Source organism: Salvelinus fontinalis, chromosome 39 (genome assembly GCF_029448725.1).
Source record: "Salvelinus fontinalis isolate EN_2023a chromosome 39, ASM2944872v1, whole genome shotgun sequence".
Classification (NCBI taxonomy): domain Eukaryota; kingdom Metazoa; phylum Chordata; class Actinopteri; order Salmoniformes; family Salmonidae; genus Salvelinus; species Salvelinus fontinalis.
Window position 1 is genome coordinate 16,148,788 of NC_074703.1, and position 22,949 is coordinate 16,171,736.

The 22,949-nt window shown below is 43.2% G+C and overlaps 2 protein-coding genes across 4 annotated transcripts; one reads left to right on the forward strand and one right to left on the reverse strand.

Moving 5' to 3' along the window:
- Positions 1 to 221: 221 nt before the first annotated feature.
- Positions 222 to 22,944, reverse strand: itfg2 (integrin alpha FG-GAP repeat containing 2). 3 transcript variants are annotated; one of them, XM_055905572.1, is made up of 11 exons: positions 22,208 to 22,944; positions 12,457 to 12,552; positions 12,231 to 12,272; positions 11,934 to 12,111; positions 11,675 to 11,814; positions 10,683 to 10,837; positions 10,389 to 10,537; positions 9,113 to 9,204; positions 8,906 to 9,023; positions 4,562 to 4,735; positions 222 to 399 (listed from the first exon to the last, which is right to left on the reverse strand). In XM_055905572.1, the coding sequence occupies exons 1-11, from the start codon at positions 22,277 to 22,279 to the stop codon at positions 320 to 322; spliced, it is 1,296 nt and encodes a 431-aa protein (XP_055761547.1). In that variant the 5' UTR covers positions 22,280 to 22,944; the 3' UTR covers positions 222 to 319. The 3 variants fall into 3 exon arrangements, with proteins under 3 accessions (XP_055761547.1, XP_055761546.1, XP_055761548.1); XM_055905571.1 differs by lacking the exon at positions 22,208 to 22,944 and adding an exon at positions 13,088 to 13,446; XM_055905573.1 differs by lacking the exon at positions 22,208 to 22,944 and having other exon boundaries at positions 11,934 to 12,053; positions 12,457 to 12,550.
- ascl1a (achaete-scute family bHLH transcription factor 1a) lies at positions 17,307 to 19,164 on the forward strand. The gene is made up of 2 exons (XM_055905574.1): positions 17,307 to 18,111; positions 18,264 to 19,164. The coding sequence occupies exon 1, from the start codon at positions 17,512 to 17,514 to the stop codon at positions 18,094 to 18,096; it is 585 nt and encodes a 194-aa protein (XP_055761549.1). The 5' UTR covers positions 17,307 to 17,511; the 3' UTR covers positions 18,097 to 18,111; positions 18,264 to 19,164.
- Positions 22,945 to 22,949: the final 5 nt, after the last annotated feature.

Consider the following 22,949-nt stretch of genomic DNA (forward strand, 5'->3'; position numbering starts at 1 on the left):
TTGGTGGTTGAACCTATACATGTTATTCACATTGAGAGCATATATCACTTCAATGTGTCTTCTAGACCCTATTTCTAAACCAGTCTGGTGCATGGAATACCAATAACTATGCCAGAGGGGAGATCTGACAGTGAGACAGCATGAAATAGATACACGCTGAGCTAGGCAAACTGGACACATTTCATTATAAGATTCTACCAAAAACATGAGACAACTAACAGTCAGTGTGTGTTTCAGCCTTTATTCAGAGTATTTACAGAAACGAGGAGAAAGAGAAGGGGGGGGTTGGAGGAGTGGAGAGGTGAGGGTCGTGTTAAGGTCATCCGGCCTGCTTCTTCAACGTGTGTCCATAGAGCGTGTCTCCCACCAGCTCTCTCACGGCCTCCCTGTCCTCGGCGTCTGTCAGAGACACAAATGGTGGCTATGACCCTTGACCAGACAATGATCATATGACCTGTCTGTCCTCTGGCGGCATGGGCGCCTTCTGATTGAAAGGTTGCAGGTTCGAGTCCCTCTGAGGGAGCTGGGACTGCTCTGTATTAAACTGTCTTCAGTGGGGTTGAGTCAGAGTGGGTTTTGAAATGCAGAGCACTGCTTTATATGAATAATAAATTATAGCTGAGCCAGTGGAGGAGCTCCCTGCTGCTCTGAGGAGCTATTCTACCAGCATTCACTTAAACTGGGGAGTTTAGAATGCATGACAATGGTTGCTTAGGGAAGGTAATGCAGAAAAAGTGTGACATCATCATGCAGAAGCAGGATTCCATGCATTACGGATGGGCCATTCATTTAGCTGGTCCCTTACCGAAAATGCATTAGGGCAGGATGTTAAATCAAGAGATGCAGACAGGTGATATGTAGTAGCTACATGTCCTCGCTTTCTTGTTGAGGGTCCAACTTTCTAAGTTTTGTTCAAACCCATATTTACATAGTAATGACATACTGCAGACAGGTACACAGGTTCACTTAACATAAACGTTTTAGTTTGCCACAGTAAAACACCTGAGAGTGGTGGTACAAAGTAAACTGTACCATCTGCATGGCAACGTCGCTGAGAAGACATTCAGATTATTCATTTACTGCTGAAATAAACACAAGCAGAGAGAGATAAAAGTCCCCATAGGTATAACAAATATGCCTCTCTCCTCACGGTGTCTTGCTTTTACCTGTACAGCAACAGCCATAATTATCCTGCATTGTCACATTGTGAAGCCAGAGAAAAGAAGCTTCTAGTTAAACATAAAACACACTGTAGATACATTTACTTTACTCCCTTCCTTGTTATTAAGCAATGACTCATATATAATATCTCAGTTCTGTCGACAGAGTCAGAGAAGGGGGGTGTGTTTGGTTGTTATTTGTGATGGGTGAGTGAAGATGTCTACCATTGTGTGTGGAACTCAGACTTGGTGACAGGCAACAGCTACACATACACAGGCAGCGCTATCTATCAGCAATAAGCGGATGTCACACTGCTAGCTGGGTTTAGCCCCTCCCTCTCTCTCTCTCTCTCTCTCTCTCTGTCCCTACCCTCTCTCTCTCTGTCCCTACCCCCCCCCCTCTCTCTGTCCCTACCCCCCCCCACTCTCTGTCCCTACCCCCCCACTCTCTGTCCCTACAACCCCCCCTCTCTGTCCCTACAACCCCCCCTCTCTCTCTCTGTCCCTACCCCCCCCCCCCTCTCTCTCTGTCCCTACCCCCCCCCTCTCTCTCTGTCCCTACCCCCCCCTCTCTCTCTGTCCCTACCCCCCCCCCTCTCTCTCTGTCCCTACCCCCCCCCTCTCTCTCTGTCCCTACCCTCTCTCTCTCTCCCCCTCTCTCTGTCCCTACCCTCTCCCTCTCTCTGTCCCTACCCTCTCCCTCTCTCTGTCCCTACCCTCTCCCTCTCTCTGTCCCTACCCCCCCACTCTCTCTCTGTCCCTACCCCCTCTCTCTCTGTCCCTACCCCCCCTCTCTCTGTTCCTACCCCCCCCCCACTCTCTCTCTGTCCCTACCCCCCCCCCCTCTCTCTGTCCCTACCCCTCCCCCCTCTCTCTGTCCCTACCCCTCCCCCCTCTCTCTGTCCCTACCCCCCCCCACTCTCTCTGTCCTCTACCCCCCCCCCTCTCTCTCTCTGTCCCTACCCCCCCCCCCTCTCTCTCTGTCCCTACCCCCCCCCTCTCTCTCTGTCCCCACCCCCCCCCCTCTCTGTCCCTACCCCCCCCCCCTCTCTCTGTCCCTACCCCCCCCTCTCTCTGTCTCTACCCCCCCTCTCTCTCTCTGTCCCTACCCCCCCCTCTCTCTCTGTCCCTACCCCCCCCTCTCTCTCTGTCCCTACCCCCCCTCTCTCTCTCTCTCTGTCCCTACCCCCCCTCTCTCTCTCTGTCCCTACCCCCTCTCTCTCTCTGTCCCTACCCCCTCTCTCTCTCTGTCCCTACCCCCCCTCTCTCTCTCTGTCCCTACCCCCCCCTCTCTCTCTCTGTCCCTACCCCCCCCCCCCTCTCTCTCTCTGTCCCTACCCCCCCCCTCTCTCTCTGTCCCTACCCCCCCTCTCTCTGTCCCTACCCCCCCCCCTCTCTCTCTGTCCCTACCCCCCCCCTCCCTCTCTGTCCCTACCCCCCCTCTCTCTGTCCCTACCCCCCCTCTCTCTGTCCCTACCCCCCCTCTCTCTGTCCCTACCCCCCCCCCTCTCTCTGTCCCTACCCCCCCCTCTCTCTCTCTGTCCCTACCCCCCCACTCTCTATCCCTACCCCCCCCCCCCCCCCCCACTCTCTGTCCCTACCCCCCCCCCCCCCCACTCTCTGTCCCTACACCCCCCCCACTCTCTGTCCCTACACCCCCCACTCTCTCTGTCCCTACACCCCCCACTCTCTGTCCCTACACCCCCCACTCTCTGTCCCTACACCCCTCTCTCCCTGTCCCTACACCCCTCTCTCCCTGTCCCTACACCCCTCTCTCCCTGTCTTTACACCCTCCTCAGCCCTCAGTCTCCATGACTACTATGTGTCTCATGATGAGTTAGGTAACAGTTCTCTGAAATCGCAGGAAGGAGCACCAACACGCCCAGGGGTTCAATTATTAACACGCTGCAGGAACAGGAAGCTACTAGGCTTAGCTGCTGTTAGGAAATCTGTCGTCAGCACTTCTTTTTATTTTTATGAATAAGGCCTACATGAAATGGCTATCTGCAGACTATATAATCAAAAACAACAATAAAAACATTGACAAAAAGAAGTGGAATGGTATCAAATACATCAAACACATGGTTACAGGTGTTTGGTACCATTCCATTTGCTCCGTTCCAGCCATTATTATGAGCCGTTCTGCCCTCAGCAGCCTCCACTGGGTCAGGTAGCTGGACCATCTGTCACTCTGAGAGCACAGACAGACAGGGCCATGCAGAGCAGCAGAGTATAGTACAAACGAACAGTCACACAGTACGTGCATATGCAACACAAACATAAACAGACAGAAAGCTAGCTACTGTATAATGTAGTGCAGTCTATGTCATTCATTAGTGGGACAGCCCAGGGACAGATGGAGATAGTGCTCACGGAGCAGAAAGATAAGCCTGAATAGAGCTTGTCGTCCTAAAAACTGAAATGAGATACCTCTGGTTCGATTCTATGGGGAAAATGAATGGGAAAGAATGGGGTTTTGGGATAAACGCAGAAAATAAGGTCTGAGGTTAACACAGGCTTAGGAGATCTTATAGGTTTTGTTCGATGAGATAATATCAGGGCGTTAACGTGACCTTTATGAATTATGAAGCCTTTTATGTGCTTTGTGATTTTTTGGGTGACATAAATGCTTCAGAATTCACAAAAAATGATGTTAGCGGATAAAGATTATCTCATAGAACAAGATCCCCTAAGCCTATGTTTACCACCAACCTTATTTTTGGCGCGTTTATCCAAAAACTCCATTCATTTACCCATAGGCTTTGCCCATGAACCATGGCAGCATGGTGCCTACAAAAAGACACCATTATGTTTGTGTGTGTGTGTGCGTGTGATGTGTTTGTGAATCTGGGCAGTGTTTGACAGTGCTGCTAGCCTGCTGAGAGAGAATTCCCCTGGGATAGAGAGAGCGAAGAAGAGAGAGAGGCAGAGAGAGCGAGATGAAGAGAGAGCGGTCCCCTCTGCTCCATTGGAGTGAATGTGTGGATTCCAGCCTCTGCCTCTATAAATACTCCAGTCACGCATCAGAACAACAGTCTGCTGGCGGGGACAGGTTTTACATACATGTAGACGAGTTGAGGACACACATTTAATCTGTTTCCCTTACTCTCAGTTAGATTACATGAATACAGAACAGTAGATACTGTTTATGTGTCAGGTAGCATTAGCTGAGTTAATGGGGAACTAAACAAAATGGTGGACAGGGAAACCCAGGAGCTTTCTACCTGGTGCTGTGGTCTAATTAAATTACATGCAAGATGTATTTCAAACTACTTAGTCCACCTGTCGGCTCTCTCTAGTAATGAGCCTGGGGATGAGGTTAGACCTAACATTTTTTTTTCTAGATATGATTTGAATGAGAGTAGCTTTTAGGTTTATATTGTTGTTTAACTCCAACTCACCCACTCCCAGTTGCTCCAGCCGGGCCTTGAACTCTGGCCTCTCCTCCAGGACCCTAAGGAGATGGGTGGGTTCCATGCGCTCCAGCTCCACCCTCCAGTACACATATATCTTGTGGTTGAAGCTGACGTACACCAGACAGGGGCTGTTCTTGCCATCCTTACAGTTGTACTGACCTGTTAAACACCAACATGTAAGGCTGGTTAGACAACCACAGGGAAGAACATATTCCACATATTCCATGACTAGGGGCCTGAGTTTTCCCTAATCACATGTTGTTCATGTTGAATATCAGGAAAAACTCCAGGCCCTAGTCATTACAGTAAAATAAACATTGTGACAGTAGGAGATGCTTAGAAATAAGACTGTTCAAATCAGATTTTATTTGTTACATGTGCCGAATACAACAGGTACAGACAGACCTTACCATGAAGTGCTTAAAAACAAGCACCAAATGACCAACAATGCATTTTTTCCCCCTTTAGTAAGTAAGAAAATATTTGCTCATCACTGTGGCCCTGTGAACACTGGCTCGCAAGCAATGCCAACAGTGGTGAGGCTGAGCTAATGCACTCCAATGACCACAGAGACAAAGCATGGATGACCCCTGAGCATGTGTCGTTCACACTGACTCTGATAGCACTGTAGAAGGCAGGCACTGTGCTTGACGATTAAGTCCTGTCTGTAGCTTCAACATGCGTTCATCGTTACACATTCTACATTTATTCCTTGTGGTATTATTATTATTTGTATTATTCTCTGCGCTGTTGGAAAGCGCCCGTGAGTTAGCATTTTACTGTTGTTTACAAAGCATGTGACAAATAACATTTGATTTGATTCTCTTGCACATTTCTTTAATCCTGCTTATTAGATAACAATATGATCTCTCTCTGCCCTCAGAGAGCCACTGGGGCTCGTGCAGAGATTGGAGAAACAGCGTTTGACAGAGCCTGAGATAGAGGATGAAGCTTGTTTATGTGAGCCTGAAATCCAACACTGCCATCTAATGGTGACATCAGCTGGAAACATACTGAATTAATACTGTCTATATCAGGTATTCACAAATTTGGGTACCCAATGCCGTCGGGGGTACGCCAAATTAAAATGTGATTCACATTTAAAAATAATAATAATAATTGTATTTAAAAATATAAAAAAATTCTTCACATTTTCAAACAGTCCATTATATTTTCCAACGGGGCTATACATTTGGGGGAGTTCTTTTTCTCGCCTGAGTAGCCTCGTTTCACTACCAAAAATACAATTAAACCATCTAGTGTTCAGCGAAATAACAACACAATGTCAAATACAGGTAGCCTGGTCAAATAATTAACATCCAATCACATTAACCGTTACTCTCTCGCGGGAATTCCACTAACTGTCCGTAGGTACCTGGGAAGGCACCGAACAACAGACAGGGACGTTGGACCATCGATGAGGCGCAAATATTATGAGAACTACATGGATTTGGGGCTCACTTATATTGGGAGTAGTGCCTTTCCTCAGCCACAGTGTGTTATATGTGCAAAAGTACTATCTCACAACTCAATGAAACCTTCAGTCTTGCGCAGATATTTAGAAACAAAACATGCCAATTTTTTAAATAAGCCACAGGAGTTTTTTGAGCGAGAATTTAGACAAATTTCAAGTAGTAAGACTTGCATAAAAGCAACAGATACCATTAATTAGAAGGGGCTAGAAGCGTCTTATATAGTGAGCTACCGAGTGGCTAGGACAGGCAAGCCCCATACTATTGTGGAGGACTTAATTCTTCCTGCTGCCGTAGATATGGCTGGGACAATGCTGGGGAAAAGGCCCAAAAATCTATACAGACAATGCCTTCATCAAACAGCACTGTTTCACGACGCATCAGTGACATGGCAGAAGATGTTTTGAAACAATTACTGCTTCGCATACAAGCCAGTGAATTGTTACAGCTGGATGAGTCAACAGACGTGGCGGGCCTGGCACAGCTCCTGATATATGTCCGTTACATTTATGGGGGGTCAATTAAGGAAGACATACTCTTCTGCAAACCACTAGAAACCAGGACAACAAGACAGGATTTTTTAAATTACTGTTTTTAAATTACTGGACTGCTTTGTGACATCAAATGGACTTCGTTGGTCAATATGTGTTGGTATCTATACTGATGTCGAAAAAGCCATGACAGGGAGACATAGTGGAGTGGTAGCAGTTGCCCCCGACGCCACTTGGGTATACTGCAGCATCCACCAAGAGGCTCTTGCTGCCAAAGGAATGCCTAACAGTTTGAAAGACGTTTTGGACACTACATTGAAAATGGTTAACTTTGTTAAAGCAAGGCCCCTGAACTCTCGTGTATTTTCTGCACTATGCAATGATATGGGCAGCGACCATGTAACGCCTTTATAATATACAGAAGTGCGCTGGTTATCAAGGGGCAAAATATTGACACGTTTTTTTTTAAATTGAGAGACGAGCTTAAAGTTCTCTTTACTGACCATCATTTTCACTTGTCTTAAAGCTTGCATGATGACGAGTTTCTCACACGACTGGCTTATCTGGGTGATGTTTTTTCTCACCTGAATGATCTGAATCTTGGATTACAGGGAATCTCCGCAACTATATTCAATGTGCGGGACAAAATTGAGGCTATGATTAAGAAGTTGGAGCTCTTCTCTGTCTGCATTAACAAGGACAACACACAGGTCTTTCCATCATTGTATGATTTTTTGTGTGCAAATGAACCCAAGCTTACGGACAACGTCAAATGTGATATAGCAAAGTACCAGAGTGAGTTGGGTGCGCAATTTCGCAGGTACTTTCCCGAAACGGACGACACAAACAACTGGATTCATTATCCCTTTCATGCCCTGCCTCCAGTCCACTTACCGATATCTGAACAAGAGAGCCACATCGAAATAGCAACAAGCGGTTCTGTGAAAGTTGAATTTAAATCAGAAGGCACTGCCAGATTTCTGGATTGGGCTGTGCTCAGAGTATCCTGCCTTGGCAAATCGCGCTGTTAAGACACTGATGCCCTTTGCAACCACGTACCTATGTGAGAGTGGATTCTCAGCCCTCACTAGCATGAAATCTAAACACAGACTGTGTGTGGGAAATGATTTAAGACTCTCTCCAATATGGTGGAAGAATTGCAAGATTATGTTATAATACTTTTATTGTATCAAATGGTTGTTTTATGCAACAGAATAGAGTATTCTGTTAACTATTGTGTGTGTGTTCTACTGAGGATGGGCCTCTGGTAGATAACACTGACAGGAGATTTACGATGTCTTTTGGGTGATAAAACCTAAAGAGCATTTCAGAGCATGTGTTAATGTTTCTGTTCTATACTGTACCAGGGAGAGCTGGTTTGGAGTCAGAGGGCCAGACACTGGTCTCTATACCATGAAAACTGTTGACCCAGCAGATACTGTCTGCTATGTATTTTAGGTATATTTCATACAGAGCTTAACCTTGTGACCCATTCTATATATCTGTTGTTCGTCATATAGGTTGAAAGGGGTGTATCTTGGCTATTAAAATACCTTTTGTCTCTGGGCTCTCAACGAATCATCTTAGCGTGATTCGTCGACCAGCCATCGCTATTGCAAAGCTCTAACTAATAAAGATTCAGTTAAAGTATAACTCCGACTTGTGTGATAAGTTTGTCTGTCCTCATTTGATAATACAGAAATTAGCCACCACACCAATACAACCCAACATTGCAGAGTTATGTGTATCCTTTCAAGCACACCCTTCTCATGAACCTGTGGTGAGTTATTCACAATTTTCAATGAACAAATAAAGTTTTATATGTAAGATGGTTAAATAAAGAGCAAAATTATTGATTATTATTAAATTATTATTTGTGCCCTGGTCCTAAAAGAGCTCTTTGTCACTTCCCACAAGCTAGGTTGTGACAAAAACTCACACTCATTCTTATGTTTAATAAATGTATCATATAGTGTGTGCGTGGCAGGCTTACAATGATGGCAAAAAACAACATTTGAGAGTGCGCTGACCCTGGTGCTAGAGAGGGTACGCAGCTGGAGGTTGAACGTTTGAAGGGGTATGGGACTATAAAAATGTTTGGGAACCACTGGTCTATGTGGTCCCGTGTGGCTCAGTTGGTAGAGCATGGCGCTTGCAACGCCAGGGTTGTGGGTTCAATTCCCACGGGGGGACCAGGGTTCAATTCCCACGGTGGGACCAGAATGAATATGTATGAACTTTCCAATTTGTAAGTCGCTCTGGATAAGAGCGTCTGCTAAATGACTTAAATGTAAATGTCTATATCATTTGCTTAGTCATCACGTAAATCAGGTATACATAGGCGAGGGATATGACTAGAGTCTCACCTGCACAGAAAGCATTGACGTTCTCGTCAAACTGGAACCGCACCACCATGCGGTTGTGGTCGATGATGTAGGTCTGACCATCCCAGGCACACGCCACCACCTCCTCTCTGCCGTCGCCCTGGAGACAAGAGGCACAGTCACAATGTCAAAAACCGCACAGGCACAAACAGTCAATAAAAAAAACGTAGATTGTTTTTATAAACTCACTGTGACGTCCAGCTTCTGCAGAGAAAAGAGCTGGTGATCCACCTGCACTGACCATTTCAACTGCTCTGAACTGTCCATCAGTTTCAGTGTGCCTGGAACACAAAAACACACAATCACATTATTCACATACTAAAATGACCAACATTTTATGCTTAATATTGTTAATGGTATCAAGAGTATTGTTTATACTGCATATAATACGACTGTCTGAGAAAAAAATACAGAGAACTTAAACAACTCAAGACCTGCAGATCACTGGTTCTCACGAGGTTAAGGAAATCATTAAATGGAATGATTTATTTCTGTGGTTACAGCAGCACTCTGAGTGCTGGACACCAATTTTGCCCTATTTCCTTGCTTCGGGCTCAGGGATGGAGACATTTAGATGACTATGTTGAAGGTAACCTTTATTCAACACCATTTCTGTCCCTCAATCTCTCCTGAAAACACCAACAAGCTTTGAATCGAAATCAAAATACTTCATATTAAACTGCAACATTATCTTCATGCGTCACCTTTATTGTTTAAATAAAATGGCTGTAATATGATCTGGCTACATTTCACTATTCCCTCAGCAGAATTGTTCAAACGTTGATCCTAATTAGGGTACACAGGCATGTCAAGCCCTCTCTTGGTGCATCATTATTAGCCTATCTGTGACTGGCCCAGACTCTCTAGTAAGATAATCCTATTGGTTCCCCTTTTCTTTAATAATTGATAGTCTCTCCAGGAGCTCACAGAGCCCTCAGCCTGCAACAACCACAACCAGTCTCCTCTGGTAACATTCACCCACAACACCTCCCTCCGTTCTACATGCCTTTCCTAGTTCTGAGTGACCTTGTTAGAAACTGTAATTGATGAGAGAGTAAGAAAGGTCTTCCTTTTCCCCTTAAGGGGGCAGCGGAGCAGGCTAGGCAGCTCTGTGAGCTGGCAGATATACTGCCTGTCAGAGATGTTCAGCAGGTTTCTATAAGGAGGATTAATATACAGGGTCATGTCTGTTGAGATAAACAAGTCTGTCAGGTATCTTCACAACCACAAGTCATATAAACCTTGGATCTGATTTTTTGTTGTTGTTGAGCCCACTGCAGTTAAGATTTAGCTCATTATTTTAGAAGATAATTGACTGCCGTGATGTTAACACGTCCTGTCTGAACACATCCTCCTTAGGATTCTGTTATGAGACGGACTGCGGACAAAAGTTCAGAGTGGTCAGTGGTGCGATTAGCGAATTACGCAGCGTTGCTCTTCTGAACAACTTAATTAAGACACTTACCATCTAGAGTACAGAGGGCAAACAGGCCGCATTTAGAGGAGTCGCCTTTGGAGCCTCTGCTTATGCTCCCGATGAGATGAGTGGAGACGTTCTTGTTGTGGATCCGACCAGTGGTCAGATGCAGAATGACGTCTCTGGAGGGACCCTCGCTGTGACAGACACATTACAAACACAGGACGATACCAACATGAACTGGCACAGCCTATCTATCATTAGACAGCCAAAGCACTGTTACATGTCTACTACTGTGTACTGTATATGTATTAGGTGCTCTGCATGTCCAGTGGTATGTACCTGCCAGGAGTGGGTGGGGCCTCCTCCCCAGGCCCCGCCTCAGAGGAGCCCTGTTGTGTCCATGTGCACAGCAGGATGGCAAAGCCACAACCAGGCTGGGACACCATCAGTTCAGGAAGACCCACTAGGTCTGGGTTTACTGACAGGCTGTCCACCTGTCACAGGAGGAAATAATGGATTAGAAATAGTAGAGTGCACACTTTACAGGATGTGAAGTCATCCAGTGTTATGTGGGGTTTATATGATGGGGATAACCGGTCATACAACGAATCCTTAGGAACTAACCTGCTCCGGGGCAGGCTAACTTCATGTACCCTGAATGAAATGACTGAGCGGCGAGTTGAGGACCGTTTAAATCAGATTCACTCCCTCTTGCAAAGGCTGCATCATCCCCTCCATTTGAGGAAGACGACCGATTCAATATTTTATTAATCAAATGTTTTTTGTGTGTTACAAAATAGTCATGTTAAAGTAAATCACATTACACATTTAGTAATGATAGAATGCATTTTAAACTTCACGCAATGTAACACTTTTGTGTGACTTCATGATAACAAATATCAATAGGAGTGGAACTGTGCTCGTGCATTGATAAGCACACCAAAGACAGCCTTAACGATAAGTTAGAAAATAAAGACGGCACTTCTAAAATCCTTTATCACACCATAGCCTGCTGAATTTGCAAAATAACTTTTCCTTCATTTTTATTTCAGAACAAATGAAAATGTGGCACTGATTAATTCATGGGTGAATGTTTCAGCATTGTCTCAATGAAGAGTTCAACTAGCCATGTGCGACATGAGCAGTTACAAGCCTGCTAGTTAGCGGCAGGCGGACAAGCAATATCCACCGTCGTAAAACGGACCAAGCCTGAGCTGGAACGTAAAGCTAGCTGAAGCTGGTAAGCTTTAGAAAACCCTGAGTAGATTGCTTCGTAGGATAGGACTTTTCAGTCTTTGATTGACATATTTCATGTTTGTGTATCGACCTACCTGTCCCTCCAGAAGCCACTTCTTCAGCAGGACCAGCTGTCCAGAGCTCAGGTCTGAAGAATCAGTAGGCTCCTCCCAGCGGAACGCTCTCACCACACGGTCTGTGTATCCCACTACAAGCTCACTGCGCCCATCCCCATCTGCAAAGCGTGTACACACACATACACAGTTGAGAATAAAGCAGTCGAAAAACAGAAGCGGTCAATTGCATTGAGGGTGCCTACATCTAGGGCGAAATGGGTGCAGAACGAGAGGTTACCTATGTCACTAATAAGGATGACTTTGGTGTTGGCAGGAATGTGCTGAGAGAAGCAGGGTTTCTGGTCGTCAGAGAACAGCGCCTCCTGTTGGCTGGATGAATCTGACTTGGCTCCTGACACTGCAGAGAGGTCAAACAGGTGAAACCATCCCTCTGCACCCACAGCAACTACAAAGTTCTGATGGATAAATTAAGGCAGTGAATAGTTAGGTGATAGCACACACTGGATGCAAGGGGAAAATGACACACAAATATTCCTCATCTGACTGGAGGACTATGCAGTTTCTGCACACCCACCCTTCCTTTGTTGCAGATGTCTCCAACACCAACACAGGTGAGCTAAAAAATAAACCAAAAAAATAACTCATTAAATATTTGTCTAAATCTGCTAAAATAACAATATAAATCAGATGTGCAGACAGCGGTGTTCAAATGTCCTCTTTTATGCCACTACAGTTGTACTTAAATGTGCCGACATTTGAACTCAGAGAAGTGATCAAATGCCCTCTAAGCAGCCGCTTACCATGCCCACACATGTTCTAGTGATCCAAGGCTTGGAGTCATCCTTCTTGTACACATGCAGCTTTCCACTGGTGTCACCCACAATAAGTTCATTCAGCTGGTAAAAAAGAATAACAGTTAATGTCAAGGTTTTGGTGTCAAGGCCCTGGGTACAGTCACAGCCAGGACATTTTGTTTCCATAGATATAAGACATGTTGTCATAAATATGTTGGAAGGTCAAGGAACGTGATAGGAGTACTGTTATGGCATCTACTATTTCACTCTTGACCCTCTTATCGTGACTGGAGGGAATGAGTCAGAGACCCTCTAAAGCAAGAGTTGCTATTTACAGTACAGGGACTAGAAAGGCACAGCTGGACAATAAATGGGCAAGTGGAGAGTGGGCAGAGCAGTCTATGACTTCTAAAAAATGATTTATGTTGCCACGTAGGTGGGGGAAATAACTGACAAAAAAACGAGTTGATACATGTCATTGGTAGGCCTATAATATGTATAACTGGCCCTAAGAGGTGGATACACTAACGCCGTGAGCAGTGAGACTACACACATTTATTTTCAACGATTGCCAATGTCTGAAAACATGGACACAAGGAAAGATCCCTGAATAATTGTCTCGCTGCTGATACTTTACCGAGTCATTGTCCGCATCCCCAAGACAAATTGCATGAGGGAAAAGGGTTCCGGGGAAATCAAAACTAACACGCTGAACATAGCTCAAGGACCGCATATCACCAGATAACAGTTTGACAGCTGAGCTGGACACTGACAGCTGCAATTTGCACCATCCAAATGCAAATTAGAGAAACATCAAGTAGTTAGCTGTGTTAAAGCGTATATTTAAGCGTTGCTTCTGCTTTTAAACTTGGCGTGATAACTATTATCAACCATAACCACTAAAAATAACAGAAAGCTGTACTGAAGTTATAAAACGTGAGGGTTTGTACGCTCTTCCTTAAACAAAGGGCACGTCATAAAAACAGTACGGAAACATACTCCAGACAAGCTTCATGCGTTTTGTAATTTGCGATTCGTATGGTCACGCTGCGATATTTATTGTAATCCTACAGATATTGATAGTTATTGATAAATAAAGACAAATTAAACAGCCAACGAAAATATATTATATTGTAACATAATCCCTGCATTTGTGTTAATGCACAAATACTGAATCCCACCTAGCTGATTATTCAATTGTTCATAATATAGCCTTGTAATTCCAGAATATTCTATGAGTGTAAATGATAAATTATAATGTCAGTAAGCTAAAAGAATAACGTGGTAGACTGCTGTGGGCATTAAATCAAAAAGGTTTAAAAACTCAGTACAACTGCCATCAAGTTTACAGGGACTTGAAAGGCATTTGGGTGATGCACTGTCAATCCTCTAGAGGATGCTGCAGTACAAGACAAAATATTTTCCAACTATTTCACCTCATGCATACTGTTTAGGGACCCAAGGCCCTTCTGACCCATATGACCCTTTGAGTGAGGAACCCAAGCCACCGTTGGTTTGCCTATATATAAGGCCTACATGTTTGAAAGGCCTACATTTGTTGGTATATTCTCAGAAGTGCGGAATAATTTCAGTGCACATAACAGCCTGTGGATATTTACTGCAGCAGAGCCACTGTTTTCAGTGGTCTCCAGTGGTGTAAAGTACTTAAGTAAGTAGTTTTTTGGGGTATCTGCACTTTATTTTACTATTTATATGTTTGACCACTTGTACTTTTATTTCACAACATTCCTTAAGAAAATAGTGTACGTTTTACTCCATACATCTTCCTTGACACCCAAAAGTACTCGTTACATTTTGAATATTTAGCAGGACAGGAAAATAGTCAAATTCACACACTTATCAACTGAATATCCCTGTTCATCCCCACTGCCTCTGATCTGGCGGACTCACTAAACACACATGTTTTGTTTGTAAATTATGTCTGAAGGTTGGAGTGTGCCTGTGGCTTTCCATAAATAAATAAAAACAAGAAAATGGTGGCATCTGGCTTGCTTAATATAATGAATTTGAAATTATTTTTACTTTCACTTTTGATACCTAAGTATATTTTAAACCAAATACTTTTACTCAAGTAGAATTTTACTGGGTGACTTTTACTTAAGTCATATTCTATTACGGTATCTTTGCTTTTTCTCAAGTATGACAGTTGGGTACTTTTTCCACCACTGGTGATCTCTCGCTCTCTCTATGTGTGTGTGTGTGTGTGGTGTGTGTGTGTGTGTGTGTGTGTGTGTGTGTGTGTGTGTGTGTGTGTGTGTGTGTGTGTGTGTGTGTGTGTGTGGTGTGTGTGTGTGTGTGTGTGTGTGTGTGTGTGTGTGTGTGTGTGTGTGTGTGTGTGTGTGTGTGTGTGTGTGTGTGTGTGTGTGTGTGTGTAAAGACCAGAACAGGTAGTCACGACCCATTAAACAGCTGCACATCACTGGCCACAGACAGGATTGGATGATTGTCCACATCGACTGTAGGGAATTTCAGATAAATATTCAGTTCAGCATCTCTTCAATAGGCTAACTACTGAGAGAAGTTGATTCAGATTACTCAGATGCCTTGTGATGGCATGGGTCATTACCATTCACTCCAGATGTTCTTGACAGGTCTCATTAATTAATCAAATGCATAGCACAGCACTTTTCTTTTACTCAATAAGTTAAACAAAAGCATCAGATAGATGTTTAAAGTAGCCTAATTTTAAACGTCCCAAACCTTCAAAATAAAAGTCCACTATACTGTCATGTACGCTAGCTAGACAACACTGTGCACTTCAAATGTCTTATTTCAGATATGGTCTTTCATCTAAAAAATCTAGTTTAGCACAATTGAATAGTTAATGCAGCTATAGGCTATGCCCTTAAACTTTTTTATTTAGACCTATTCATTTATTGAAATTGTTAGTTAAGATAAATCAGAATTTTGATAACCGTGATCACTGTGTTTGTATCTTTCAAAATGCATTCAGTAGGGGCTTTTCACGTTATTATAAGACTGATCTGTTGTAATACACCTGCAGAAATGATACAAAGAGTCAGTGCCATTGGCGACCCCAAACGACCACATTATTTAAAAAAATAAACACCACAATTTAGTTTAACAGCTAACAAATTGAAAATTAATCCCGCATATCACATAGGGATTATTTCCCAGGACAAATGGGCCCTTATGGGTTTTGTTTTATGATGTCTCAGTGAACTGCAAAAGCAGAAAGACAGAGGTGTTTTAATGGAGACTCGGGCGCCCAGATGTCATATTAATTATTACACTCGGCTATGACTGGAACCCTCGAATAGAGGGAGCGCTCTGCCTGCCTCTGGAAGATCTGCAGTAGAAAAAAGTCTTTACAAAGCGCTAATTGGACTCTGGAACCGCACTGACAGGGCATGCTAGATACGTTTCAGAAAGCCGACGATGGCGAGGGGGCTGGGGGAAACTGAATAGAAACCACGCTTCTTTTCTAAACTCTCTTGCTGTGCAAAAAAAGGAGGAAAAAGAAAAGAAAAGTTGGTGGGGGCTGGGTTCCTCAATGCAGGCTTGATTTTGAATGCCACAGCCAACACAGAAAAATTTCACAATTTACCCCCTCCCCTCAAACACACACACACACACACACACACACACACACACACACACACACACACACACACACACACACACACACACACACACACACACACACACACACACACACACACACACACACACACACTTATCCCCATGAGTGGAGTCGGTTGGTTTTGTTCTCAGTGAAAGACATGTTCTATTATGCTGCCCTTTAAAATAAAACAAAATTGTCGAAATACACTGTGTCGAGTCGTTACTGTAACAAAGTAGGGTGTATCAAATCATACACAAAACATCCTCGAATGCGTCCTTCTTATGGCCCCTTCTCAGATTTACCCTTCCGTTTCGCCTCTCCGATGTTGATGATTAGCTCTAGCCTAATGAAAGTGGAAAATTCGCCTCTGCTGGACAAAGCTTCATTCTTCGAAAGACGAAGCATTCAAATGCGGTTGTAAAAGTGTTAACAATAAACGGTGGATCATCCAAGACTGTGGGGTCTGCTTGTGCCTGCCAACCCGACAGTGTTCAAAAGAACTTACTGTCAATGGGGTCTATAAGGTATACCTTATAGTATACTGCCCATACTTTATGGACAATGCAAACAACTAAATCTCAACTTATTTTATAAGCGCCCTTAAGGTCCGTCAGAGTTTGAGAGCTGCCTTTCAGCACTACTTCTCGGTCCACTTGGGAAATTGGTTATCTGCATGCGTAAAAAGCTAGTATAGACTAATAGTTTCACTTGTATAAGCTATTCAAAAAAATATATATTCAAAAAAAAAATTGAAAATTGATTCACCCATAAAGGGACACGTTTTACTCATTTTACACATACAATTTAATTACACCTTATTTGTCTTTCGATCTAGATCTTATTTTAAATGATATCAAACTGTGGCCAACTTTTATGAACAAGACCCTCCGTCTCTCATTCGCCATGAAACAATTCAATATATCTAGCAAATAAGTTGCATTTCTGAACCAAAGACGCTCTATTTTTATGCATTTTAAATGAGGAGCGTCATGCGTAATCATGTGATCCGGTGGTAGATTTCCAAAGCAGCGTTGAATGAAAAGTAACATTCTATTACTTCTCAAAACTCTCAAGACATCTGGAACAAGTCTGCATGCTGCAACCAGTTGTGATTTGGTGACTGTTTGTTCAGTGGTTCAAGTGGCACGCGTCCGGCGTACGCATTGCAACAGCACAGGAGCCAAGGTGAATACAACTAGCACGAGGAGGAGGCGTGGTCAGGTCCAGCGCGTGGGGTTGCCAGTGTATAAGCCCCGCTACTAGCCTTTCTCAGGACTCAGTTCAGACTGAGGAGTGTGCGAGGCAGAAGCCCACAAGACCGCCCATTAAACAAGGCTAAAGTGAGCATTAAGCCACACGTGAACGCCACGAGCAGGACGCACTGCTACAGATCTATCCAAAGAAGAACTCTGAGATTCTCTGCAACTCTTATTTTTCTTTTTCAATACGTGCCAATGGACATCACAGCCAAGATGGAAATAAATGTGAGCCAGCAGCAGTTCATGCCGCCCTCCTGCTTCTTTGCTGCCGCAGCACAGAGTATCCAGCTCAGCCCTACCAGCAGCCAAGGGAGCGGCAAGTCAGCATCCAAGGTGAAGAGGCAGCGCTCATCCTCGCCCGAGCTGCTAAGATGCAAGAGGAGGCTGAATTTTGCCGGCTTTGGGTATAGCTTGCCGCAGCAGCAGCCGCACACCGTGGCGCGGCGGAACGAGAGGGAGCGCAACAGAGTGAAACTTGTCAACAACGGCTTCGCCACTCTCCGGGAACACGTCCCCAATGGCGCGGCCAACAAGAAGATGAGCAAAGTGGAAACGTTACGGTCGGCGGTGGAGTACATTCGCGCACTGCAGCAACTTTTGGATGAGCACGACGCGGTGAGCGCAGCGTTTCAGTCCGGGGTCCTGTCGCCCAACAACTACCCCAACGAGATGAACTCCATGGCAGGCTCTCCAGTTTCCTCCTACTCGTCCGATGAGGGGTCCTACGACCCTCTCAGTCCCGAGGAGCAGGAACTCCTGGACTTCACCAACTGGTTCTGAGCATCAGCCTATAAGGTACGAATGTTTTTATAATAGGCCTATCATTCATATTCTACAAGTACTCTATTATGCTTTGTTATAAATAATATTTGCATTATTACGTTTTCAAGATCAACTGAAAATAACTGAACTAATGTCTTACCTCATTTTCTTGTTCGTTAATATAGGAATATGGATCAATTGAATGATGTAAACTCTCAGCATGCGCTCGGGAGGATCACAGAGGAGCTCGTGCCTTCTAGAACAAGACGCACTGAGCTGGCGTTCTGCTCCGGTCGTCCACGAACCAGTCCACCTAAAGGAACGGCCTTGCAACCGGAGAAACTGCGGACATGGAGGCCAGTGTTGAGCCAAGCGCCAAAGGACTAATAAGAAAACGGGCTTTCCATGTCTGACAGCGTGGGAATCCAACCTTCCAGCACATTCGCCCACGAAAACAACATTTCAAAAGTGATTTACAACAGCACACAAAACATTGTTTAAAATGTTGTTCTCAAACTATGCTTAATCCAATCAAAGAACATCAACCCTTCTTTGTAAACTCCTGTGACATTTAGTTCTAAAATGCTTCCAATGTGCGGATTGTATTATATGAAATTCTATATCAAACATGTTTTTGAAATATATCAAGATATTTTTGTATGTAAAGAGATTTTTTTTAGATGTTTTCTTTTGTATATATTTATATTGATAAGTTGCTCTTACCTCTTGCCTATTTTAGACTTGTATAATGCTCTGCAGCTGGCTATTCTGTGTATGGTCATTGATTAATGAGGTTTCAAGAAGGGGTTTGACACTCCAACGTTTTATTTTAGCACCAATGTGTCTTATTTAATAGGAAATACATGTTATTGTATTTGAGTTCACAATGATCAGTTCATGAGTTCACGATGATCAAAGGTTATGCAGCTATTGTCCAAACAGAGCACAATGGCGATTCATTGTCTATTGCTATACTGCCAGCTCCACATTGCCTTTACTTATATCATGTTGGTTGAAAAGAGAAAAGCCTATAACCATATTTTCTACACTCTAGACTTATAATAAAACATTTTCTAGTATTTCCTATTCCTGTACGTTTGCATTTTACATTCACTTTTAGTTACAGTGTGTTTGACTGGAGATGGAATGGGAGAAAGGATATAGGAGAGTGGGGGATGAAATATATTTCTGTTACATTTTTTTAATAGAAATATAACCTATTTTATGCACACTTCCACCAACGAATTCATGCCATATCACACATTTTACGCGCGTCTCCATGTGCGTAAAAAAAAACAGTACATTCTGTAATATAAGGTATTAACATACAAATAGAGTAATACAACAATAGTAAATTCGATTCCTCAAGAATCCAATAGCCCTGTTTATAGCCCGAGGACACTTAATGGGGTGATAATAGATCTCGCCTGGCGTTAGGCTAGCTGCGACGTGTCATGAATATTGGAGCGTTGATGCTGCATGTCAATTCTGATGTGCACCAGCTCAATGCTGCAGCAGCGCGCAAGCGCGTGCATATCAGAGTGAGAAAAATATGTAGCTACAGCCCAGCACCCAAAAATAGCACTTGAAAAAGTCCCAGTTGTGACAATGGCTCCGTTAATCTGTCTATGCCATCCTCTCAGTGAAATCCCGTACAATAAACTCTAAAATCAACTTTAGTAAACGAAACTGTATAAATAACAGTGAACTCTATCAGCTGACTATGTTTTTGGAACCTCTAATGTAAAACAAACAATCCTATCTGTAATTGAAACCAATTTATTTCGTTGACAAAGCATCAAAATTAGGATTCTGAATCATATAGAACTTTAGGGTTTAAGCTCTGAAAATAAAGTTAGATGCAATGACAAGAAAAAACGTAAAGCTTGAAAAGTTATTCTCGTTTAGCCTACGTGTAAATAATCTCACCTGTAGTAAATTGCAGGTGCCTACAGGGTAAAAATAGACATTCAAACAGTTTTGCAAAGAGCACACATAACATTCTGCTTCATTGCACTCTGTAAATTGTTAAGGTGCCAATATATTTGACCGCAACTGTAGGCTATATATTGAAACTGACATTAAGCATAATCAAAGGGAAGGACATCATTTGTAGTTGTTTGGTTATATTCATTACAAAAGTTGGCAATTGGTAGGCTTGTTTGCCTTGGTTTGTAAGATTCAATCAATGAAACAGAGACCGATTAAATATTTTAGATGACAATATCTCTAGTTCAGGTACCTATCTATTCCCTGAGGCCAAGAAGCATCGAGTTTGACAGGTAGGGACTCGTTTGCTTCGAGGCGCGTGCCTGGTTTAATGAGTGAATGCGGTTGTCTAGTGGTGGAGAGGAGACAGCGCATTGAATTGGCTGACGGCGTGTGCCTTTCATACAGCAGCGCGCGACTAGCACTCAACAAATGCCCTTGTGAAGAAAAAAACAGTTTGGCTGAAGTTAATAAACCATTTGTTGCGTGCAGCTGCCAGGGGGAATATCGCCAAAGTGTGCCAGGTATTGTTCACCACTATCTCTAGCTGAAAGGGTTATTGCTCAGCAGTTATTGCTGTTACCACAATACAATATACAATTCATTGACACCAAGATAAACAGCATAGCTGATGTTTCATTCATGATTTATCCAGTAAAAATGTAGCCACATAAGAATATATTCGAAAGCTTGGCTACTAGTCCTACATTTTATTTGAGTGGAGCCTAGTACTACAAAAAGCCTGGATATTGTGTATAATCCACCATTATCTAACTCTAGGTGGACAAATACTGATTTTAAATCTATTGCTGAGACCAAGTTCTTTATAGACAGGACACAATGTGCATTTTCTGATGGTGTTAAGTCAGGTTTCCTGGATATTACGAAAGGTGTCCCACAGTCTTCGATTTTGGGTCCTGTACATTTTACTAACTACGGTATATAAACAATATTGGTTTGTCTGTAAAAATGTGTATCCTTCACTTGTGTGCGGGCATAGTGCTGTGTATTCTGCTGCCCTTTCTGTTGACAAGGCTCTGTCTGATCTTCAGTCTGCTTTCATTGATTTACAGAAAACCTTTATTGACCTCAAACTAGTATTGAATTCTATGTTTTCTAGAGCACATGCACTTTAGATTGTGTTAACATCGATTGTGTCCCTGCATGCAAATATCTGGGCATCTGGATAGACGATGGGCTGTCTTTTAAAAAGCATATAGAGGATTTAGTGAAGAAGCTTGAGCTTATCCTGTAGAAAAAAAGTCCCGCCTCTCACTTAATAGTAGAAAGCAGATCATTTTACCGACGTTCCTACAGTTCCTAGACTATGGTGACATCATCTATATGAATACAGCAGCCACTTCATTAACACCTTTAAATGCAGTTTACCATAGCACACTTCATTTTATTACTGGTGACCGGTTCAGATGCATCACTGCATCATTAACATCATTAATAACCTTTAGACATACGAGTCACAGCACCATACCCGGTCTCAGGGATGGCTTACTCTGGAAATCCCTTCGGCCTCTGCTTTTAGTTTGTTAGCACCTCACGTATGGAACAATCTACAGAGTTACGGATGTGGTGTGGTGCCTTTTGGGGAGTTCAAATTGTTGATTGGGGACCTCTTTGCTGAGGAATGTGATTGTTTTTCTTGAGTGTGTTTGTAATTTTGTATAGGCCTGTTTGTATCATATTGTATTTTGTAAATTATGTATAGGCTGGGCTCGCTTGGTAAATAGACCTTGCTCTCAATGGAACGCCCTGTTAACCTTTTACTGCAGTGGGCTAAGTCAGGGTCACACAGTCTTTCTTGGTAGTCTTAAACAAATCTACTGTACTTTAAAACAAAAGTATACACCTCACACACGGTTATGGCCTTAAAAAAAGTATAATTAGGCAACTGAAAATGTATTACATTTTGAGTTTGCATCCAAATATTAAACTTTATATACATCACAGAAGACTGAAACACAAAACCATTTGACATAGAAACACAGAATTTTCATTGTAATTAAAAAATGGTATTAATTATGAAAAAATAATAACATTCCACCCATGATTGCACTAGAGGGCGATTTGATAATTTGACTGCAGGAAAGGGTTACAATAAAGGTAAAATAAAAATAGAGCTTACCAAGAAGGGCACAAGACACAAAAGCGACAGGCAATATGTATAGCTCTCTTTGGTACCCTTATTAGGCATCATAGACGATGGACACAGCTACCCGAAAACAGCAGTGAATGGTCCGAACAATTCCGTGACCGCCTGTCAGAGTGCGTTAACGCTTTCCTCCCCAACTCTGTCAAGCCTGAGGGAAATTAAATAAATAACTGCCATATCTAATTTGTAATTTCTTGCCGGACCCTCTCTCTTAAAGCTGAGGGAAATGATTGAAAACACATAGGAGATTTAGGTTAGGTCATGCTTCATTTATTTTATTTTCATAATGCCACATTACTCAGTTACTAAAGCGGTGGAGAGCCATTATATTCACCACCCCTATCTTAAAAACCCGCACAAAGGTTTGGCATAAATCATGCATTAAATCAATGCTTAATTTGTGCAAAAGTTCGAAGTTGCACCTGCATCTTGCATTTTAGGATTTGGTCCCCCATGAGCATCAACTGTGTATCCCTTGTCTAACTGGAGTCTAAACGTGTTATGTCCCTATTCAGTGCATTACTGATCCAGCATGAACCGCAACTGAAAATCCCTGCATATTTCAGTACCATAGACAGCACCATTCTCAAGCTTAGACGTCCACCTTCAGTAGGCTATTTATAAATGCATATTCCAAACGGTGTCTCCAAAGCCCTTTTGAAGAAATGTCTCAGAATGTCGACCTTGTTACATGAAATGTGCCCCCCCCCCCCCC